The 17,475-nt window shown below is 51.5% G+C and overlaps 8 protein-coding genes across 8 annotated transcripts; 5 read left to right on the top strand and 3 right to left on the bottom strand.

The window, feature by feature from the left end:
- Positions 1 to 122: 122 nt before the first annotated feature.
- EDD37DRAFT_639974 (DHHC palmitoyltransferase-domain-containing protein) lies at positions 123 to 2,523 on the bottom strand. Its single transcript, XM_062817206.1, has 3 exons — positions 1,195 to 2,523; positions 1,035 to 1,143; positions 123 to 985 (listed from the first exon to the last, which is right to left on the bottom strand). The coding sequence occupies exons 1-3, from the start codon at positions 2,127 to 2,129 to the stop codon at positions 191 to 193; spliced, it is 1,839 nt and encodes a 612-aa protein (XP_062667078.1). The 5' UTR covers positions 2,130 to 2,523; the 3' UTR covers positions 123 to 190.
- A 278-nt stretch (positions 2,524 to 2,801) lies between these two features.
- Positions 2,802 to 3,337, top strand: EDD37DRAFT_653485 (uncharacterized protein; the record flags this gene model as incomplete). The annotated part of the gene is made up of 3 exons (XM_062818580.1): positions 2,802 to 2,936; positions 2,989 to 3,243; positions 3,293 to 3,337. The coding sequence occupies 3 exons, from the start codon at positions 2,802 to 2,804 to the stop codon at positions 3,335 to 3,337; spliced, it is 435 nt and encodes a 144-aa protein (XP_062667077.1).
- Positions 3,338 to 4,065: 728 nt separating this feature from the next.
- EDD37DRAFT_653484 (amidohydrolase) lies at positions 4,066 to 5,225 on the top strand (the record flags this gene model as incomplete). Its single annotated transcript, XM_062818579.1, has 2 exons — positions 4,066 to 4,450; positions 4,492 to 5,225. 2 exons carry the CDS (start codon positions 4,066 to 4,068, stop codon positions 5,223 to 5,225), a joined length of 1,119 nt encoding a protein of 372 aa, XP_062667076.1.
- Positions 5,226 to 5,802: 577 nt separating this feature from the next.
- Positions 5,803 to 6,984, top strand: EDD37DRAFT_653483 (SulP family sulfate permease; the record flags this gene model as incomplete). Its single annotated transcript, XM_062818578.1, has 1 exon — positions 5,803 to 6,984. One exon carries the CDS (start codon positions 5,803 to 5,805, stop codon positions 6,982 to 6,984), a length of 1,182 nt encoding a protein of 393 aa, XP_062667075.1.
- Positions 6,985 to 7,741: 757 nt separating this feature from the next.
- EDD37DRAFT_612632 (50S ribosomal protein L6e) lies at positions 7,742 to 8,479 on the bottom strand (the record flags this gene model as incomplete). The annotated part of the gene is made up of 3 exons (XM_062815375.1): positions 7,742 to 7,894; positions 7,948 to 8,286; positions 8,363 to 8,479. 3 exons carry the CDS (start codon positions 8,477 to 8,479, stop codon positions 7,742 to 7,744), a joined length of 609 nt encoding a protein of 202 aa, XP_062667074.1.
- Positions 8,480 to 8,940: 461 nt separating this feature from the next.
- EDD37DRAFT_612631 (proteasome complex subunit Rpn13 ubiquitin receptor-domain-containing protein) lies at positions 8,941 to 10,276 on the top strand (the record flags this gene model as incomplete). Its single annotated transcript, XM_062815374.1, has 3 exons — positions 8,941 to 8,991; positions 9,064 to 9,644; positions 9,709 to 10,276. The coding sequence occupies 3 exons, from the start codon at positions 8,941 to 8,943 to the stop codon at positions 10,274 to 10,276; spliced, it is 1,200 nt and encodes a 399-aa protein (XP_062667073.1).
- Positions 10,277 to 11,131: 855 nt separating this feature from the next.
- On the bottom strand, positions 11,132 to 12,445 carry EDD37DRAFT_653480 (uncharacterized protein; the record flags this gene model as incomplete). The annotated part of the gene is made up of 1 exon (XM_062818577.1): positions 11,132 to 12,445. One exon carries the CDS (start codon positions 12,443 to 12,445, stop codon positions 11,132 to 11,134), a length of 1,314 nt encoding a protein of 437 aa, XP_062667072.1.
- Positions 12,446 to 13,789: 1,344 nt separating this feature from the next.
- On the top strand, positions 13,790 to 15,238 carry EDD37DRAFT_659548 (uncharacterized protein; the record flags this gene model as incomplete). Its single annotated transcript, XM_062819045.1, has 2 exons — positions 13,790 to 13,981; positions 14,087 to 15,238. The coding sequence occupies 2 exons, from the start codon at positions 13,790 to 13,792 to the stop codon at positions 15,236 to 15,238; spliced, it is 1,344 nt and encodes a 447-aa protein (XP_062667071.1).
- Between the last annotated feature and the right edge of the window lie 2,237 nt (positions 15,239 to 17,475).

Here is a 17,475-nt window from a genome sequence, read left to right as displayed (position 1 = left end):
CCTGGGCAACTATCAGATCGGGTCCAACACTGTGACGCTTTGCTGGTCAAAGAGGCCTTAAGATGCTGACCCAGATCTGGTCTTTCGAGTGAGAGGAAGAGACCACAGAAAGATATTTATGGATTAACAGTTCTCCATTGTTCTCTGGTTGATATACATTGTGCTTCTAATTAAGCCTAGTATCGTACACTCATCTTGCAGAGGTCTCTGTCTTTTGGATATTTCCTGTCGGCCCCTCAAACGACTTCTGAGTTCCTTGCACTGGCTTCATCTCCATACCTCCATTCTGCGTCTCGCCATTCAACTTGGCTTGTCTTTGTCCTTTCCTTGTGCCAAAGCGCTGATCCCCTTCTTCATATCGCTTCTTGAAATGGAGGTATGTTGGGGGTTTTGGTCGGGCCAGAACAGCAATCCAATTCTTGAAAAAGTTGCCCTGGGTGAAAGGTCGATGCCGTTCGGCTTTTGGAAACCTGCGAGATGCAAGATATTCTCTGGTTGTCTCGCCCTTGCCAACAAGTAACATGTGGTATATCCACAATGCACATGGATACCCAGACGCCAACAGCCCATAGATGAACATGGCGAACGGTACCCGGTTTCTGTTGATGGCGGTTGAAAACGACACATGCCTCTGTTTATGGTAGGCAATCACTTGCCCTAGAGAAGCAAATGCCAGAAAGAGACCCAGGACTGTGGCTGTGCTAACGAAGGTGAAAAAGTAGCGATAGTTGCGTCTTCCCACGCAATTGTTGATCCATACGCAGTGATGGTCCAGAGTTTCGACGCAGTTATCACAAACTCGGCAATGATAGCACCGTGCTGGACGCCAGATATTGCAGGTCTTGCAATACTTGACTGGAACATCCATGGCGGCTGTGGTTGATGTGGCCAGTTTGACCATGACCCAGTCGTTGGTAGGCCATCCTAGGGTCAACGGATCATCGTCCGCGGTGGGTGGAAATGCATGTAGGTTTCGAGGGAAAATCTGGGTCCGTCAGCACAAGTCCCATAGTTCTGTTCGATTCAGGTCTCACCCCAGGGTCGACGAGCGATGCATGAACGAAGGAGGAAAAACAAACGAAAAAGAGATAAGCGAAGATGATGGGTATCGCCGGCGATACATGGTGCCATAACCATGAGGCTCTGCTTGATCGTAAGTCAGGGGCCAGATGCATCTCAAGAAGCATTACTCACGAAAACACGAAAAATAGAATCGCTGGAAGGACTACGATCGCACCAGTGACCACGTTGATGGGCCGATCCCGAGCATTCTGCAGTCGCCCACCCCACCAGAATATCGTGTTGCCCTCGAAGTATTCATGATTCTTGCCCAGGGCGCTTTTCTTAGCCACTTGTACATCTTGGTTGGGAGAAAATTGTGGTGATGTGGTATTCGAAGAGAGAGGTTGGTGACCACCTTCTGAGCGGTGCTTGTTTCCTAGACTAAACCCTGACCGGAGCGAGAGCGGTGATCTTTGTGGAGTATCACCCACTTTGAGAGTGCTCGCTATATTGAGTCGAGCAGGGCGTTGTTGACCCTGCGCATTAGGCTCAGGTACGAGCTCGGTCTCTCCCTCGTGGTGTGAAGCAAAGTCTGGGTGTGGCGCATCAACGGTCTCGGGCGCCTCTGATTGAGTATACTCTGTTGTGATAGACGGCGCTGGACGGTGGTTCTTCGGCATTGCGTAGAAGGGTCCCTGTCTACTGGACGCAAGGCTCCGAGCATCGCTTCGGGCGTCTTCCTCGTGATCTGTATCGGGGATTGGTGCCGGGGTCTGCATGTTTCTTGTCCCTAATGAGTTTTTTAGACGTTGCGCCTGCAATTCTTGAGAGCTCATCGGCCTGAAGAAGCCTTGTGCAGTCAAGGACGGTACATGAGTGCGACTGCCCTGACTGACGGGGCTTTGCGGTCTACTTGAACCGGCCGTGCTGGGTGGCGCAGGATTACTCCTGGCTGAACGGTTTGCCGGTTGTGTTATGCCCCTTAGGTGAGCATAGCCATGTTGCGAAGTGGGAGGGTTCGGTAGTGCTGGAAGAGGGTTGACGCCTGACTGCGGTCGCGAGCTGAAGCCATCGTCGGATATGGCGGACGATATTTCGCTGCGCGCAGTCATTGGTCTTGCAGCCATTTGATCGCCTTCAGTAGGTCTAGCAAGTACAGCAGATTCGCGTCAGCCGTGCGACGTCAGGTGCATATCGAAAGAGTGTATGACAGGGTTGATGCCGCAGGATCTGGAGACTGTGAAATTAGGTTTACAAATTCATGAAGCGTAAACAGTCCAAGTGAATTGCTGAAGAATTGACGGTCAAGAAGAACAAGCAACCGGAAAAGACGTCCCGATATCAAGGGCGCAGTAACAAGTCTGGAATGAGGGGATCAGCCATAACGGCAGAGGTGAAGCATGAAGCAATCAAAGTGAGGCTGTCGCGAAAGACGAAATGAAGGAAACAGGTACGCAACTCTACACAGTCTACTAGTAGACGTTAGGGGTCTAGTGACTGCCTGAACCAATTGGAATGCGTCACTTTCCGGGCACCACGGACAATCATTTATGTCATCTCCGGGGTGCCGCCAGACCTTAGTAATAGTTAAAACTGGGTAGTTGGGGGGCACGTTAGTAGGCGTCTCAGTCTCATGGAGCGAGCGAAGAAAAGAATCACGTGTGAACACTAAGCTCAATCTGGGCAGAACCTGCAGGTGCGACCTCATTGTGCAATTAATCGATCACTCACACCACCTGCATTTCAACAACACTTTGAACCACCATTACCGGCCACCACGTCCTCTCGAAATCCTCACGATGGCTTTTGCTGCAACCCTAGCACGTCGCGCAGCTTTTGCTCCGACCCTCACACGCCGTGCAGCTTCGGCTGTTGAGGCTGGTTCAGGGAACAATTCTTTGAAGAAGGCACCAAGACGAGATCCCGAGCTTTATGTACGTCCCGTTGTCACGCTTATATAGCTGATCAAATTTTGACTGTGGGCAGATCCTCGCAGCGGTCATGTGTGGTGCCTTCTCTATCGCAGGATTCTACTTTGGCCGCAAACCCACCTCCGCAGTCTCGGAAGCCGAGGTTTCTGTCGCTAACAGCTCGATGCCCTGGCAAGTCGACCACGATCACGAAGACGAGTCCAAGCATTTCAAATACCAATATCACCCCAAGGGAGATACCAGCCAGGCACCTAAGAATGCCCCGAGTGCTTTGAACGTCGTCGTTGTGCCGAACGTTACTCTGCCCAAGGTATGGGATTGTGTTAACTCTGCGACTAGCAACTGACCGATCTCTCCAGGACATCCATGACAAATTAAATAAATGGGGAAAGGAAGGTTACTGAGAAGTTCCCAACATGACGGGCACATGAAAGTATTGTTTAGAACAGCAGACAACGAAGAGAGCTCATGGGGTTTGCTCAAATATTGTACATATGTGCAGGGAATGGGGCAGCATCATCCATGATAAACACTTATTCGGCGTTGCTACTCGATTCAATCGGTTCTCGCGGACGCCGCTGTACTTATGAAACAACTCCATTTGGTCCGATCGTGCCTTCTTCAACTGGGATGCGGACCAGCGCTCGTCGGCTCCCGCGGCAACCTCAGCAAATTCAGACAGGCAGGTGGAAGCTTGTCTTGTCGATGTTGGATGAGGTGTGCTGGAATTACAGGCGATCTCGTGCTTCCTGTATTGATAGATGCTCATCAACTGGGGTGCTGCCCGCGGATTGAAATGCTTCCGGCATCTTTATTACGGTATTGCTCTTGTGTCCTTTCTAGGCTTTCGTCTGTGCTGGGTGAAACCGTCATCTCCCCTGTCATAGAGTCTAACATTGTCGCGCGATGAGTTGTCTTCGCCCGAAAATCATACACGTGCAAAGCCGACTTTCGCGAAAGAAATGTCCCGCAATTGGGTAGAAGATCGTCCAGCAACCTCGGATTGCGTCCCACTTCGAGTCCTACAGGCTGCAGGTTTACAAGTCAATACAACAGATGAAGTCGAGACATTCCCCGTTCAGGCAGAGACCATGTACTTATCCTCCTAGTATTATCTCCATTATCTGACTCAATGGCATGCCGTGATTCCCAACCGCAAAAGGTAGCTATCAACAATGTCAGGGTATTTGATGGAAAGAGCGTTGGTACGCCCACGACCATTCATATCGATAATGGCCTGATATCTGAGGCCACGGATGGTGCCGATGTATTCGATGGTGAAAATGGCATACTGATGCCTGGTTTCATCGATGCTCATATTCACCTCTGTACAGAAGCCGAGCAGCGAGACATGGCTCGATACGGTGTCACAACAGCACTGGACATGGCTACATGGTCACAATCAACCATTGACAGTCTTCGTGGTCTCACGGGCGTTACCGACTTCAAAACAGCAGGAAAAGCTGCAACCTCACTAGGCAGCATCCATAGCGCCATACTTCCAGTCCCTGCCGAGTGTTTGCTCACGAAACCCGAGCAAGCACATCGATTCGTCAAGACCGTCTGGCTGAGAATGTCGACTATATCAAGATCGTCGCGGACATACCGGGTCCCGACCAGGCTGTTATGGACGCGGTTGTTATCGAAGCACATAAGATGGGCAAATTAGTAGTCGCGCATGCCGCTGACTACCATCCTTTCAAGATGGCTCAGGATGCTGGAGTCGACATTGTCACTCACTGCCCATGTGATCAAGCACTCAACGACGAAGATTGCGCTCGCATGGTGGAAGACGGTCGCATATGCGTTCCAACTCTAACCATGATGGAGGCCACTACTGGTGCATCGGCCTTGCCAGCTCTTCTGAAGATGTTCTCGCGCCCCTGGGTAATCTTGGACATTGTAAAGGCTAAACGCAACGCTCCTCGAACCGGCAAACGGGAATACAAAAATGCTCGAGAGTCGGTGGTGGCCCTGCACCGGAATGGTGTGACCATCATCGCTGGGACCGACGCCCACAAGGAGGATTCTTCCCCTTTCACCGTGAAACATGGTGATTCACTGCACCACGAGTTCGAACTACTTGTTGACGCGGGCTTGTCGACTGTAGAAGTGCTGCAAGCTGCAAGCTTGCTTCCAGCGAAACACTTTGGTCTTACCGACAGGGGCACCATTGAGATCGGCAAACGCGCGGACCTCGTCCTGCTTGACGCAGACCCAATCGAGGACATCAGACACACTCGGTCAATCAAGAAGGTCTGGTGTGCTGGTGTGGAGGTGGATATGACTTGATAGGCTCACTACGCTCGTTGGTCATGTCCAGCCACTGGTCGTTACGACGAAGCAAAGAACTTCGTTCGGAAAAGACATTCGCACCACCAGTGCAAGCATAATGATGGAAGATCTCGAAATCCTCTCGACCATGAATGCTACAAAGCAGCACATCACGATGATTCTGGCGGCTGACCCTCCTTTACACGTGCGAGCCGGGTCTTGGGTTGACGCGAGTCGCTATGTCTTTGCAATTGTCCCTGGAGGATGGCAGCGATTTGGACAAGACACCGGCAGTAGGTACAGCTTGGGTCGTGGTACGTCTGTATGGCAATGTCGAGCAATTCTGCTGACGAATGGGGCTGCTCTTACTCCGATTGGCATCACATGATCGTTATCCATACTATCAGATAAAGCGGGAGTGTGACGTCGGCCCAATCTGAATTGGGATCAATCAACAACCCAGCCATCTCTCTCCGTAGCCTGATCTTTGTCCTCGAACAGCCATGCTTACGATGTTACATGCACTCGCAGCAGGCCTCGGTTCTCGTCTTCGTTATCCAGGCACAAGCAAGGCCCTGCGCTGATCTTCGCGTCAATGTCTTCATATAATCCAGCCTGTTATCTCCCGCAATCTCTGTCGTCTTATCTTCCAAATGCGCTCGCCTGCCCTCCACCGCCATCCTATGTCTCGACAATCTACAATTATGCGACCGCCCCCTTCTCCTCGACATTCGGCACAGCAAGCACAATTCTAAGCGGACTGACGAATCTGCCGATGCTGAGCTTCCTCCTAATCCCAACATTCTCCTCATACTCGACCTCGTTGAACCTGTTGTTCTTCTATCTGACCTGGTCAACGCTCGTCCTCTCGCATTCACCGCTACGAGTCGAAATCGTCGCAACTCTCGCAGTCCGGGTGCTATTCTATATCGCGCCGTCAGCCTTCTTCCTCTTCTTCGACGCCGCACTTCCTTCGGCAGCAGAACACTTCAAGACCTTGGGCGACGCGGCCCTGCCGTTCAAGAATGCCAGCCGACAACGCACCATTCGCATGCTCCGCGTGCTGGGCTGGTCCGTTCTCAACGTCCTCTTGGGCGTAACGATCCAGGCGCTGGTGGAGCTCCTCTTCACGCGCGTCCTCGTCATCCGCTCCGCGCTGCGCGTTACCACAACGCTTCCGATGCCCTTCGGCATTCTCAAAGACTTGGTGCGGGGCTACCTTCTTCGCGAACTCATCGCATACGTCTTTCATCGATACACCCTGCACGAGTCCGATAATACGCTGTCCCGCGCGCATCGGGAATGGTACCATTCACTCTCCACGCCGTTTCCCCTCGCTGGCAGCTACGACCACCCGCTTGCGTACCTCGCACGCTCCTTCCTGCCGACATACCTCCCGGCTGTCCTTTTTCGCTTTCATCTGCTTACCTATGTCCTATATCTGGTACTCGTCTCCTTGGAAGAGACATTCGCCTATAGCGGATACTCGACAGTACCGACAAATTTTATCCTCGGTGGTATCGCTCGTCGGACTGACACACATGTCCTCTGTGATGGGAAAGGCAACTACGGTCCATGGGGACTCATCGATTGGGTCATGGGAACCAGCGTGGGCGCCGATGTGGTCGAGGATGTGACCATGGAGGCGGAGAAGCATGAAGTGCCCGCACGAGTAGACAAGATGAAGGACCGAGCCAGGAAGAGGGTCACGGGGAAGGTTGAAGAGGCGAAGAGTCCCGGGACGAGGAGACGGACGAGAAAGCGGAGCGACAGCTGAGTCTCCGGCGGTGGACGATCCCGAAAGGGAGGACTGTTTTAGGCCATTTCGCGCGTGTGCTCGGCGGCGAGTTTTGGTGCAACGGTGCTTCTGGGATATTCTTGAGTCATTTTCTCAAGTCATGTACTTATGCTTGGTGACATTCAACAGTGAGCGATAGTCAAAGGTTGGATACCCCATGGAATAGTTTGATAGTTTGGCGCACGGAACGAAATGGAAACACTTTTGTCGAGATGTCATTTCCACATGAACCATTTCTGCCCACATCTTCGGAGGACGATAGATCCATGCTGTCTTTGAGTCGAACAACCTCAGGCAGCGTTTGTGCTTTTCGTGGGTGTGTCTGTGAGGACATGAGTTCAACGTGCCTGATCGTCATTGTGGTTAGCATTAACAGCACCAGCTCTGAGGAACAATAACCGCGTTGGAGATTTCATGTCGGTTTATCATTTGGTCTAGGCTTGCGAGGATCTCGAAAACTGACTCGAGCCATTATTTTCTGGAATCATCTCTGAGTTTGCCCTCGGTCCTGGCTTTATTCACATGAACAGCCCGGCGTAGCATAGTCCATGGTACTTCCTCTCATGGTCATCATGCCGCGGTCCCATCACATGGTCCTTGCGGAAATAAGAAGTGCTTGAAAGTCGGCACGCAAGCACACAACGAACGCCCATCTATCGCACTCCACTCCGACATCTCTTCACATCTCTCCGATCCACGTCTGTTCATTCCACTTCCCAGTGGGTAATTGAGTTGCTTAAAAGACCATCTCGTGTGGCTTTTGGCCGTGTCTGAGGCTGAAGCTGGATCGCAAATAGCTGGCGAGGAATTCCTCGTTCTTGATGGCGGAAAGAAGGGGCTTGTCGATGGTCTTCTGGTCGGATGCACGTTCAGAGGTGGGTTGCTTCTTCTACGAGTTTGTCAGTCTTCCATCGTTCCGGTTCAAGTACGAGTAGTTCATACCTCAGGCTTCTCGCCCTGCTTGATGAAAGCATCCTCTCCCTTCTGCTTCTTACTCTTCTTCTCCCGGCTGAAGTATTCGGCTTTGCCGACCTTGTCTAACGTCGATTCGTCGAGACCGCTGATGTCGACTTTGGTGGAGGTTGCGATAACATATCGGGAGTTTACTCGTCGTAGGGGCACTCCGTTAATCTTGAAGGGACCGGTCACAAGCAAGGCGCCTTCCTTCAAGTGCTTGAGAAGGACGACACGCTTGCCTCTGAAGCGACCAGCAAGGAGGATGAGGACGGCGCCAGGTTGGAGAGTGGCCCGGTACTTGGAAGGATGGAGTGTCTTTCTCGCCTGTTCAAGGGTCAGTTTCCGTAGATTCGATCATCGCCATGATGGTTCTGCGATAATTCCATCGTGATTGACTGACCTTCCTTGGTGCCTTCGTATCCTCAGCAGGGTACCATCTCTTCGCACGAGACGAAGCGGCAGGCACTGAGCGTTCGCCCTTTCCGAACTGCTTGGTGGTGGCCTCGGACGAGCTCATGTTGGCGACGGGTGCTGAAAGAATTGAAAGGGAATTGTTTGCAGGCTGGCAAAGTGGTTGTTGAGTGACCTGGACCTGCGGGATATCAAGTAACAGCGATCGCAGTTTCCATGTGCGGGATTCAAAATCACAGTGCTTGGCAAAATCGGCCCCAAAAAGGGAACAGGGACCGACGTACCACGTGATCTGTCTATACGGCCTTGATGATTGACACGTCGAAACCTCCACTAATTGTGATTTGTACCGTTTACACAATTTGCACCGTTTGCACGCAAGGCTTCCATTGCTTGCGAAAACAATCGTCTAGACAGTTGTACAGTATAACTCCGTACAAAGTGACCATTCCCCACCGACTTTCCACAGTCATCGAAGATCGAGCAGCAAGTCTCGACGACATCCACGACAGTCCAGGCTTCACTCAGTCGCCCTACCTCTCTGCCACTCCCTTAAATCCTTCAGCAATGTCGATCCAACCAATAATCACTTTCAAGGCAGGGCTCTGCGAGCTCGACGTAAGTCTTGCTCTTGCGCCTTCGGCAGCCGGGCGATCTCTATCAAGATAGACAGTGCTAACCCAAGCCCAGTCCAGTTCCTCGCCTCCGAAGGTCAAGCCACTCCCAACTCCCGGATACCTCTACCTCTACGATGAAGATGAGCTGCTGCACCTGTGTTGGCGGCCGAGAACAGCCCCAGTCGACAGCCCTGAGTTGGATCTGTTGATGCTAGCGACCGATGGCACATTCACCCCCTACCACGGCAAGACAACCGAGAATGCCTCAAATCACAAAAGCCCGACGACAGGAAGAATATATGTACTCAAGTTCTCTTCTAGCTCACAACGTCACCTCTTCTGGCTCCAGTCACGCAGTCAGCATCCCCAAGATGATCTGTCATGGTTCAGTCCAAGAGATCTGAAACTAGGAGAGATCGTGAATACCCTGCTACAGGGTCAAGACGTGGATGTCCAACAAGAAATGGCAGAACTGCCCAAAGATCAAGGTGGCCCGGACGATGATGATGAACAAATGGAAGACGTTGAGGGCACGAGTCACGATGTCAACCGCCCATCAACAGGTGGTCCGGGAGCAGGACCTGATGCTACTGGCGGTGACTTTCGTGAGGAGGGCGCCGAGTCAAGGGAGGGCGGAGCAGACGGCGGAAGAGCGTAGGTAATACATCCACATCGTGTGTTATATGAAATGCCTGATGGCCTTCTGACCATACGGCAGGCCTGCTGGACTGGACACCAATACCAATGATATAATTCAGAACTTCATTCGGTCAATAGGAGGCAATCAGGACCAGAACCGTCAAGCAGCTCCACAAGACAGAGTGTTCACGACCCTTGCCGAATTGCTTACACCAGCATCGACGATACCTTGGATCGAGTCTGCCGACGGCAACCTTGTTGATCAACTACTGCAGTATCTTCCACCTGCACTGGTGACTTTAGCACAAGAAGGAGACGATATGTCCGCGTTGAACACGGATCATGTCTCGATCGAAGCAGCTGAGCAAGCTTTGAGCCTGGATCAGAAGAAGGACATCTTGCGTCGGGTCATGCGTTCTCCACAGTTCTCACAGAGTCTTGCTAGTCTCACCATTGCGTTACGGGATGGTGGTCTCCCAAGTATCAGTGAAGCTCTCAATATCCCGGTACGAAATGGTGGCTATATGCGGCGTGGTGGTGTTCCCCTAGGAGGTGGTGAAGCTGTTGAAGTTTTCCTGGAGGGAGTCAAGGACAGTGTGCAGAAGGAAAAGCCGCAGACTGGCGGAGACCGCATGGATATCACATAGCAGGTCCGCATTGAAACATCAGTCAGGTCAGCCATGGGCGTGTGCCATACAGCCCGTCCGCTCCTGGTGCTCAGTTCCATGGTTGTATTATATTCTGGACCTTTGCATCGGCATCGCTCTCGAACATGTCAATGCCATCTTCGATTCTTGGCGGACACTGCCTGCATCTGTCTGTACTACTTTGAAATCGACTCCCAAAGGTTATGCTTCCTACAATTAGACGTCGACAGCCAGTCGTCCACCCCTGGCCACTTCACGGAGTACTCATTTCATCAGATCAGCTTGAGCCTTCATCGATTTAACCTTGCCCTTAGCCATGCGAAGTCATGCGAATCTCGACAAATCTCCCGTATTGCGCGCTTCGATGCGCCAGGTAGCCAGAAGCCTAAGGCGATTACCAGCCATGTACCGAGGCCATATCATGTATATATTGCGCTCTGCCGATAAACTCTCTAGCCACAAGCTGCTTTGGGTGAAACTGTAGAGCAATCCGCGTACGATTATCCCTCGTCACTCCGTTGCTGGTGCAGTATGTCTGCGGTGGAAAATAGAGCCTCAGCATTCCTGAACTTGCGGCAGGCCAGAACACGATAGGTTCAGTCGGCCAGTGCGATGGTAGCTGATCATACGTGCCATCATTGTAGGCCGAAAGAGGGTCTGCCACTGCTTGCCAAACCTTTGCTCCGGCTAATTTTCACAAGATTGGCCTAACATGGCACAGTCAGGGATATCTTATTCCTTGAAGGGGACGCTCGCCTAGGCAGGTAAGGTGTGGCTGTTCCTCACGACCACTCCGGACAATGAGGATGCATTTTGGGATGGGTGGCACAATCGTGGCGTTGACTATTGATGCATTCATCCGACAACATCTGCACACAAGCCAAAGTCTTTCAACAAATCGCCAGCAACCACATCGATTGCAGCAGACCGCGCGTCCTCGATTCCGAAAGACAGAAAGAGTGGATCGTCAATGTATCCGTGATAGCGCTGACCAGGAGACTTCCAGCTCATGCTTGTTATATACACCAGCTCGGTTTGCGGTGGACTCGGCACGGCGCCTTTGGCTAACACCAATGATTGAGTGGTGTTGGTAATATCAGTCTTGCCGTTGATCCAGAGAGATTTACGAGAAATCGAGTAGAGCTCAAAAGGAGCGGTTCGCTTGAAAAGAACGACATGGGGATAATATTGAGCGTGCCAACTATACCATGTTTGGTGATGGAGAATTGTCATGATAAATGTGTTGTCGTCGGTCGGAGAGCATTTGGTATCCGTGCGTTTGCAAAGGGTGATCATGAGAGAGTTGGTTGCTTGATGTATCTTCTCCCCTTCCTCGGGAAGTTGAGGCATGTAAGCAGCCATACATGTCACGTCGTGTTCTTGGGACAGAAGAGCTAGGTTGGGACCGATGGAGCCATCTGGTGAGAGTTGTGCGAAACTCCGCACGGGCCACATATCGTGGTGGACGTAGATCTGACCTCGTTCATCCCAAAAGAGGAACCAGTTCTTTTGCATCGAGGCGTAGGGAGGAGGTCTTTGCAACTCGGTGCCATTGTAGAATTCCTGACCTCCCTCAAGAGTGTCTTGGAAGTCGGGAACTAACGTGCCCAAGTTTTGGAGAAATAACCCAAGACAGCTACGAGTGGCAAGAGATCCATACATGATATATGGTCCATCAAGACCGTAGAAGACGCGCGGATCCCGTGGGCCTTTTCCGAAGTTGAAGAGGCCTTCGTCACCCTCGCAGTGCCCCTCAGTTGCCTCGACAGCCAAGGCGTAAGGCACACTGAAACATTTCAATACACCGTCAACAAAAGTGGCGTTGCACACCAATTGCTTGTTGACGGAGGTGTCTCCGGATGTCTGGATCCATACCGCTGAGGCAATGTAGATATCTTGCGCAGCGGGATGAGGGATGATAGATGGGTTGTACGTCTGATCGTCGCCAAAGTCTATGGTAAAATATTTGCGGTCCAATGTCGAAGATGAGTAGAGCTTGCGATGAAGTGATGCATTGAAAAGCGACGACTCATCGTGATCCACGCCGAGATCAAAATGGAAAGCCAGCTGCGTCCGGATGGCCGGGCTCTTGTGGTAGGTGTATACCGATATTCCTACCAGGAGCAGCACACTAGCACCAAAAATTCTTTGGACAAAATTCGGATTCATTTTGCAGCACTATCGGACACCTGGTGCGATGCATTTCGTCGTGAACGCACGAACTGATGAAGAAGAGCCTCTGAGAGTCGAAAAGCTTTCACTAGGGAGGAAAAGGGGTCCATGAGCATCATGTTCGGCCTAGATCAGCCTCAGGGAGGCACTTAATCTCCCTTTAAGAGAACCATGAATCTATCGTTGATGAGCCACGAACATCGGATAGCGGGCAGATGAGCCGCCACCACGGTCTCGATTGCGATAATAAGGCCATGCGCTGCCGAACTTACTCTCATTACTCAGGTAAAAGCCTAAGATTCACGTACTGAAGACCAAAGTCGAGACTTTTGCCTCATCAGCAATAAAGAACAACGAACCTTTGCCCATAACGGTGTAACTTAACATTGGTGTCGACGAACCCCTTGGCAGGGACGTCCTGTGGCGACATCAATAGCGTCTCATTAGGCGAAACATGCCGGTGGTTCGCGAAGTGTTAAACGCCATGTCTTGGTCCCACAAAGGGAGACATGGAGTGCTGTTGGCTCTAGTGTCGAGCGCCGAGTCATTGATCAGTGCAAATCATCTGATTGCAAAAGAGTGCTGAGACCCTACTGGGACAATACTGTTCGTGTTTGGTATCCCCGTTCGGATAGACAGCCATACAGCCAGACCTGTATGTAATATTGATTGTGAATTTTTGGGAATCCCTCCTGTTCAGTGCTCAAGCGTATGTCACCCGCCAAGCTGAAGATACGAGCCAGGCTCAGCCGGCAAAACTTTGACGACGGTCCGTGCCGTCGAAAAACCTCTCTTCCAGTGAACAGAGTAGCAATTTCTTCTCCTCAGCGCAGCCTATTGCCCTTTAGCACGCGTTATGGGGGACAATACGAAGCTTTGGACGATGACGGCGGTCTGGCTGGTATTGGCATGGAGCCCATCAAGAAAAATTGTCCGTGTTGCTCGCTATTCGTACAGTTTGGACAAGTCATGATCAAAATCAAGTCGTACAGAGGCGCAGGCGCCGATAGCGGATCTTGCCAGTTGGATTCGTCATGCATCAGTTGCAGACCCTGGTGACCAGGGCGAGGCCAAAGGATGCGCTAATCGAGGACTTTCGGAGAAGATTGACTTTGAGTCTTTGACCGATTTGGAGCCCCAAACAAACCAGGGTCCTCTTCGTGCCAACCTAATACGCGGTCAAGAGGAGTTTTGCAATGGCCAGAATCGCCAGATCCTGTCTTCTCTCGTGATATACATCGTCGCTGCCTTATTGTTAATCGACCTGAGATAGCTCGGAGTCGATGAGTCTTCAGCTGTCGTTCACACCATGATACTATTCAGAAGGACGCTATTGGCACCATGTTTCCGAGGCCGTCCTCTACCTTGAACAAGGCCGCTCCTTTCACCTACGTCCTTCTATCTATCTTTGCATGCCTCTTATTGCTATACTTGAACGGCATATACCACCCTGTATCTGTCCTGCTGACAGGGTTCAACGGAAAAGGTGTAGTGGGACACCACAATCAAAACAACACCAATTCTCCTGCCGATGTCCCTCAAGCCCAAGGGGATCAACAACTTGATCCCGCAGGAAGCGACTTACCTGACGGCGATGATGATGATGATGAATTTGATCCTGGACCCGATCATCGCCAGGTGTATTCCCTGACGACGCCGGATCGAAAGTTCTTTCCTCTCCGGTTCAGCGATAAACTGGCTTACAACCCCAATATCCTGCCTCATCCTACGAGGCAGGATCAATGGTTGGTCATTGCCCAACAGGAGAAGTTCCGGCGGGTCGACGATTGGGACTTGTATGAACTAACGTGCGCCATGGAGTTCGTCGACAATGCTTTGGTGTGCACGGCAACCCCAACTATTCTGCCTGTCCAACCTGGAGTTAGAGGCGATTGCGAAACCGAACGGCTTGCGATGTTCGGATTACTACAGGGGCCACATGATGCCCGCATGTTTTATGGCCCTGATGCGCCCTACATCATGTACGGCTCGCGATCCAATCACGGCTGCATGGGCCTCTGGATTCAGGATGCACGCATGCTGATATCAGACTTTCAACCTGGCTACAGCGATTCGACGCAGCCATTTTACAATGCGACCGAAGTAGGTCGTCCACCTCCTCAGCACGATGTGGAGAAGAACTTCTTCCTCTTCTGGGATGCCCAGGGCGAGTCATATGCGCATGCTGAGCTGCATGTCGAGCGTGTCTTTGGCAAGCTCTCCATGTCCGATGGAACGGTCGGTCTTGACTTGGCGCGGCAGGTCGCAAGTAAGGATAACTCATGCTTAACGAGATACCTGCCAAAGATTGAGCCTGGTGCGCCCGAGTCAATTCATCAAGCGACCAACTCGCTCACCATCACGCTTTGCAAACGGACTGACGATGAATGCGTTCCTACCGATGACAATACATTCATCATGACGATTATCCAGCATAAATCTTACTACAACTTTCATTCACGTTATGAGCCATATGTGGTGCTATTTCAGCGCAGGGCACCTTTCGCCCTTTACGCCATCTCTACAAAACCTATATGGATTCACGGCCGGGGCCGGTTGACCAAAGACACCCATGCGAATCGCTACGAGGGTCGGCCTGACGATATCCCTCAGGATCACACTGAAATGTTTTATGTTACGAGCATGAGTTGGAAGGGCCATGACCAAAAATACCACGGTTTCATCGACGACCCTTTGTTCCTCGCCTTTGGAATCGAGGATACCAGGGCTGGAGCGATTGATATTCTGGGTGGTGATTTGCTTCAAGATTTGGGTTCATGTACCACATAGTGTATGGTTGAATTAAAGCTTTAGAAATGTCAGGCGACAGTGAGTTGAGGTTGGACCTGGTCTTGGTCCACTCACCACGTTGTAAGCAATTAAGATACGGCCTGTGCACATACTTTTGCAGGATAGTGGTTGAGTCAGTAACAAGGCTGAAAACCCTTCAGACGTCAACCGTCGATCGACATCCCATTCACAGCTCTATTTTGATCAGCTGTCACCACAGTAGCTTTAATCTTGCCGTCAACCTTTCATTGCACCTTGTCGACACCTGTCATCACGATTGCCTTGCTCTTCAGCCATATCGACGGACTGCTCAGTCGATAACGTGATGTGTATGATGCTTCACTAGCTCAAGCACAGACCTTCAACATGTGGCCCCGATGTTTTTTTGGTGATATCAAAGAGACAGACGCGGCGGGCCGGTCCCATTCGCGCGGACAGGCTCGTGACAGTCCCATCTCGATACCTCAACTCTCACCAGTGACTCGCGAATCTGATTTCACCAAGCTCCACGGACGTGGAATCACCTCAGCGTTGAAATGTTTGATCCCAGCTTGAATTCACGAAGGCCGACGACACACTCAGGCTCCGAGTAGTCGCCAACAGACAAGACACTCTTGGCACGTCAGAGACATGGGAAGGAAGGAGAGGCCTTACGCCTGCCAAGGCTGGATTTTTACGAGGCTTGCGACACTAGGTGGTGCTTTCCGAAACGCACAAACCGAGTTCCGCCTGCGATTGCTTCAACTTGTCATACATGCACCATGACATCCCTCTGGAAATGCCCTGCACTCACCTCCGAACACGTCGGCATGACTGACCGTCGCGAAGTCATACTTTCGAGGCCGTCATGGTTTGCTGCACCTTAAAGCACTGCGCTTGTTGATGTGTTGCCGGCTAAAGTGACACAACTCATTTCCGGGTCCGGAGCCTTGCTTTTCGCTTTATGACGCGAATGTCCTTTCCACCGGTCGCAACTTTGTTAGGGTCTGACTTCAACGGGCACTGACTAAGAAAAGAGCTGTCGGCAACGATATTTGCACCTTGTTCGGGTTGTTTTCGCATCGGCTTCTGTGTGAGCACATCACCCGACATGGGCGTTGCGAGCTGCATTGCAGTGGTCTGTTTCATATCGATAATCAGAGGGCCTTACATGAGTGACTGCATCAATCTGTCACCCTCATGCATTGATTGATTCGAAACAGGGAGCGGACGTAAAGTCTCCGTCGAATAACCCGGAGGCTCCAAAATTATATCCAGTATAGGGGTCCGCTTACGGTACTCCGTATCCACTGCTCCGAGTCCCGAGTCCTTTGCCCCAAGGCTGCATCCAGCTGTGTGGTGGACCTTGCAGTGCGACCAAGGAATATATATCTTTGTTCTTGTCACATGGATATGCTTCGAGTCTTCGAGCATGATTCGAACGAACCACTCCTTCTCAACAGGTCCAGAGCCGACTGCCTTGCTCGGATTTGCAACACTGTTGCCGTGTCTGCTGTATCAATGACAGCAGATGAGCTGATGCACCGATTGGGGATGATGTAACATGCAGCTCAGCTCTGCGACAGAGCACTATCAACATATCACATGGCGTCTTCGTTCGGGTAGCCTGCGAAGCATCGAGGTCGCTTTCCACGACGGGCCTACGAGGGAGACATGGATGGCATGATTTACCAGGATGTGTCACGTATTCGAAGGAGAGTGTCGTGTGCTCCGACTCACATTGGTCGCCGCATAAAGGCTTGAAGAGCGCTGCTTCCCCTACTGCGTGCAACTTGGGGCTTAGGGTACGATGCTTCGCCATGGCGGAGCTCAGAAGAGGACCACATTGGCATCATTCGACCCCTACCCTGAGATACTCATCATGTCCGCGAAGTGGGCGTAAGGATTTCATCCTGAAGTCTCCTAAACCCACGGCCTTGCCAACACCAGGCATACAGACCACACGGCAAACACCGCGACCAGCTAGGGCCTGAAACCTTCAGCGCCACCTCAAAGTCTTGAAACAAAAAAAACCCCCCGGTCCTGCCACTGGAAAGCGGACCTCACCACGCTGAAACAAGAATCTGATTCGATTCATTGCATACACGATAGGCCTGAGGAACTGCAACACGGACAAGTTCTCGCGACACCTCAAAGCCCTGTCATTGCACAATTAAACTGGCAATTGAATTTTCACAAATCCGTCTCAGTTGATAACGCCATCGACGATGGGGCAGGCGTTTAATGTTGTCAGCTCG

This window comes from Exophiala viscosa (assembly GCF_022695815.1).
Source record: "Exophiala viscosa unplaced genomic scaffold EDD37scaffold_11, whole genome shotgun sequence".
Classification (NCBI taxonomy): Eukaryota; Fungi; Ascomycota; class Eurotiomycetes; order Chaetothyriales; family Herpotrichiellaceae; genus Exophiala; species Exophiala viscosa.
This window is presented reverse-complemented; position numbering and strand designations above follow the sequence as displayed.